Source organism: Vicia villosa, linkage group LG3 (genome assembly GCF_029867415.1).
Source record: "Vicia villosa cultivar HV-30 ecotype Madison, WI linkage group LG3, Vvil1.0, whole genome shotgun sequence".
NCBI lineage: Eukaryota > Viridiplantae > Streptophyta > Magnoliopsida > Fabales > Fabaceae > Vicia > Vicia villosa.
This window is the reverse complement of record NC_081182.1, coordinates 71,690,913-71,693,131: the sequence shown is the minus strand read 5'-3', so window position 1 is coordinate 71,693,131 and position 2,219 is coordinate 71,690,913. Positions and strand designations below refer to the sequence as shown.

Genomic DNA, 2,219 nt, shown 5'->3' with positions numbered 1-2,219 from the left:
CTGTCAATTCTTGAGTAAATTGGATCCATCTCATGCTTGTTGTGCCATGTATAATAGTCTCCCTGGTTTGTCATTTCAGCTAGATTACATCTATCCATCATGCTCTGCAGGTCCCTAAATTCAGAGTCAGTTACCATCCTCCCCCCTATACGATCCTTGTTTCTGAGGACATTGTTAAAATCTCCTACAATGCACCAGGGATCTCTGTGATGTCCAGCTAACTGTTCAATATCATGCCATAAGATTTTCCTTCTATCAAGAGTATTCATTGCATAAACCACTGTCATCCTGAACTTCAGCTTCCCCTGTAGATCCATGACCCTGCAGTGTATAAGCTGATCAGTGCATTTATCCATATAGATCTCAATGTTACCAGAATTCCAGCTAATCCAAATCCTGCCATTTGGATGGTGGGAGTAGTTATCAATATAATTGTCATGGTAAAACAATTTTTGTCTAACAGAGCAAGCTTTAGGGCTCTTCACACGAGTTTCCAATAGAATACAAACTTCAGGGTTAAGCCTAGAGAGGTAGGAGCTAATCTCTCGCAACTTACCACTCTTATTTAGCCCCCTGACATTCCAGGAGACTAGCATGGTTCAATGGCTATGTGCAAGGGAGGCTCAGTCAAAGCTCCCAATGCTTCAAAACCATTACTGCTAGCAATACTAATTTCTCCTAGGATCTCCTTAGGTCTACTGCCATTCTTGCCTTTTCTACTTCCCTTGGGTAAAATCCATTCTTCCTCTGGATTAGAGACAGCAGCAGTGTCTTTGGGGCTCTCTACAATATCTTTTCCTTTGCCATTCACCTTAGGGCTCTCTGCACTATCTTTACCTTCCTCACTCTTATTTGAAGTCTCTACCACATCTTTACCCTTGCCACTCCTGTTGGGATCTCTCCATCTGTGGTGTTATTCTTTCCTTTGGTGGCTACATTCTTTGGCTGCCATGTAGTGGTGATCCTTGTAGCACAATTGTGACCAAATTTCTGACATCTTCCCCAGAATTTTGGCATCCATTCATACTCTATTGGTTGGTTCACTTTCTCTCCCTCTGAGTTCTGAATCGTGATTGAAGTTGGAGCTTCTTGTGTAGCATCAATTTCCACTAAGAGCCTGGCATAGGAAACACGCAATTTGTGGGCAGTGCACTCATCAGTCACCACAGGTCTACCAATAGCACTCCCAATCTTCTGCAGACTGCTAGCACCCCATAGTTCCAATAGCAGTTGAGGGAACTTCACCCACAGGGGAATGGTGCGAAGCATATCATTCTTCATGCTGAAATTCGGTTTCCAATCCCTGAGAATCATAGGCATGTTCTTGATCATATACGAACCATTCATCAGAATCTCCTCTTTCTCCTTAAACGATTTGAACTTCATTAGGAAGTAGCCATCATTATGGTAGAGTAGATCCGGCAATTTCACAGTATTCCAATTCTTCGTCATAAACTGCTTAACCATGTTCATACTTAGATCCCCTCCCAACACATACATGATTAACGCACTTTCCCAATATCGAATTACAGATTCAATATCCGATTTCTCAATTTCTACAACAATTTCCCCATTAATCACTTTCGGCGCAATGAAATCAAGAGCTAAGCCGTTACCTGGTTTCTGATTGTTGCTGAGAACATCAACCCAAAGCTTCCGAGTCTCACCTTCAACCGGAGGAATTAGGGTTTCAGGCTTGTTCACTCTTTCACCTTCCCTGCTCTGCTTTTGTGCACTACAATTCTCATCATGATTCGCAGTATCGGAGTGTGCAATAGGTGACACCAGTTCCTCACTCTGAGTTGCCGGTGGAGTTTTCGGCGACGGCGGTTCCACAATAGCTGGAGGTCTCCCCCGTCCCCTTCCTCTCCCTTTACCCCGAGCCATTAATTCTAATATTACAAGTAAATTTGATGTATAAACCAAAATCTATATAAGCGGTCTAAGAAGCTTCCCACCTATAAATATCTTGAAGCGAGAACCTCAAAATCAACCGACCCCTTACCAAGATCCACCTTACTTTACTTTGCATGAGGTGACTTCACATTCTCAAAAGCAGGAGGTGGTCAAACAATAGTCATATGATTAACCTCAATAAATTTTCTATTTGATGCATTCTTTATATTCTTAGTTTCTCGAGTTTGGAAACTCACTAGGTCACTTTGATGGTTGGGAACCACTTCATCCCTACGAGCCTTCACCTTCTCCAGCATCTTTTT

General features: G+C 42.5%; 1 protein-coding gene across 1 annotated transcript; it reads right to left on the bottom strand.

Annotated features, from left to right (window-relative positions):
• Nucleotides 1-861: 861 nt before the first annotated feature.
• On the bottom strand, nucleotides 862-1,887 carry LOC131658307 (uncharacterized). The gene has a single exon (XM_058927615.1). It carries the CDS (start codon nucleotides 1,885-1,887, stop codon nucleotides 862-864), a length of 1,026 nt encoding a protein of 341 aa, XP_058783598.1.
• Nucleotides 1,888-2,219: the final 332 nt, after the last annotated feature.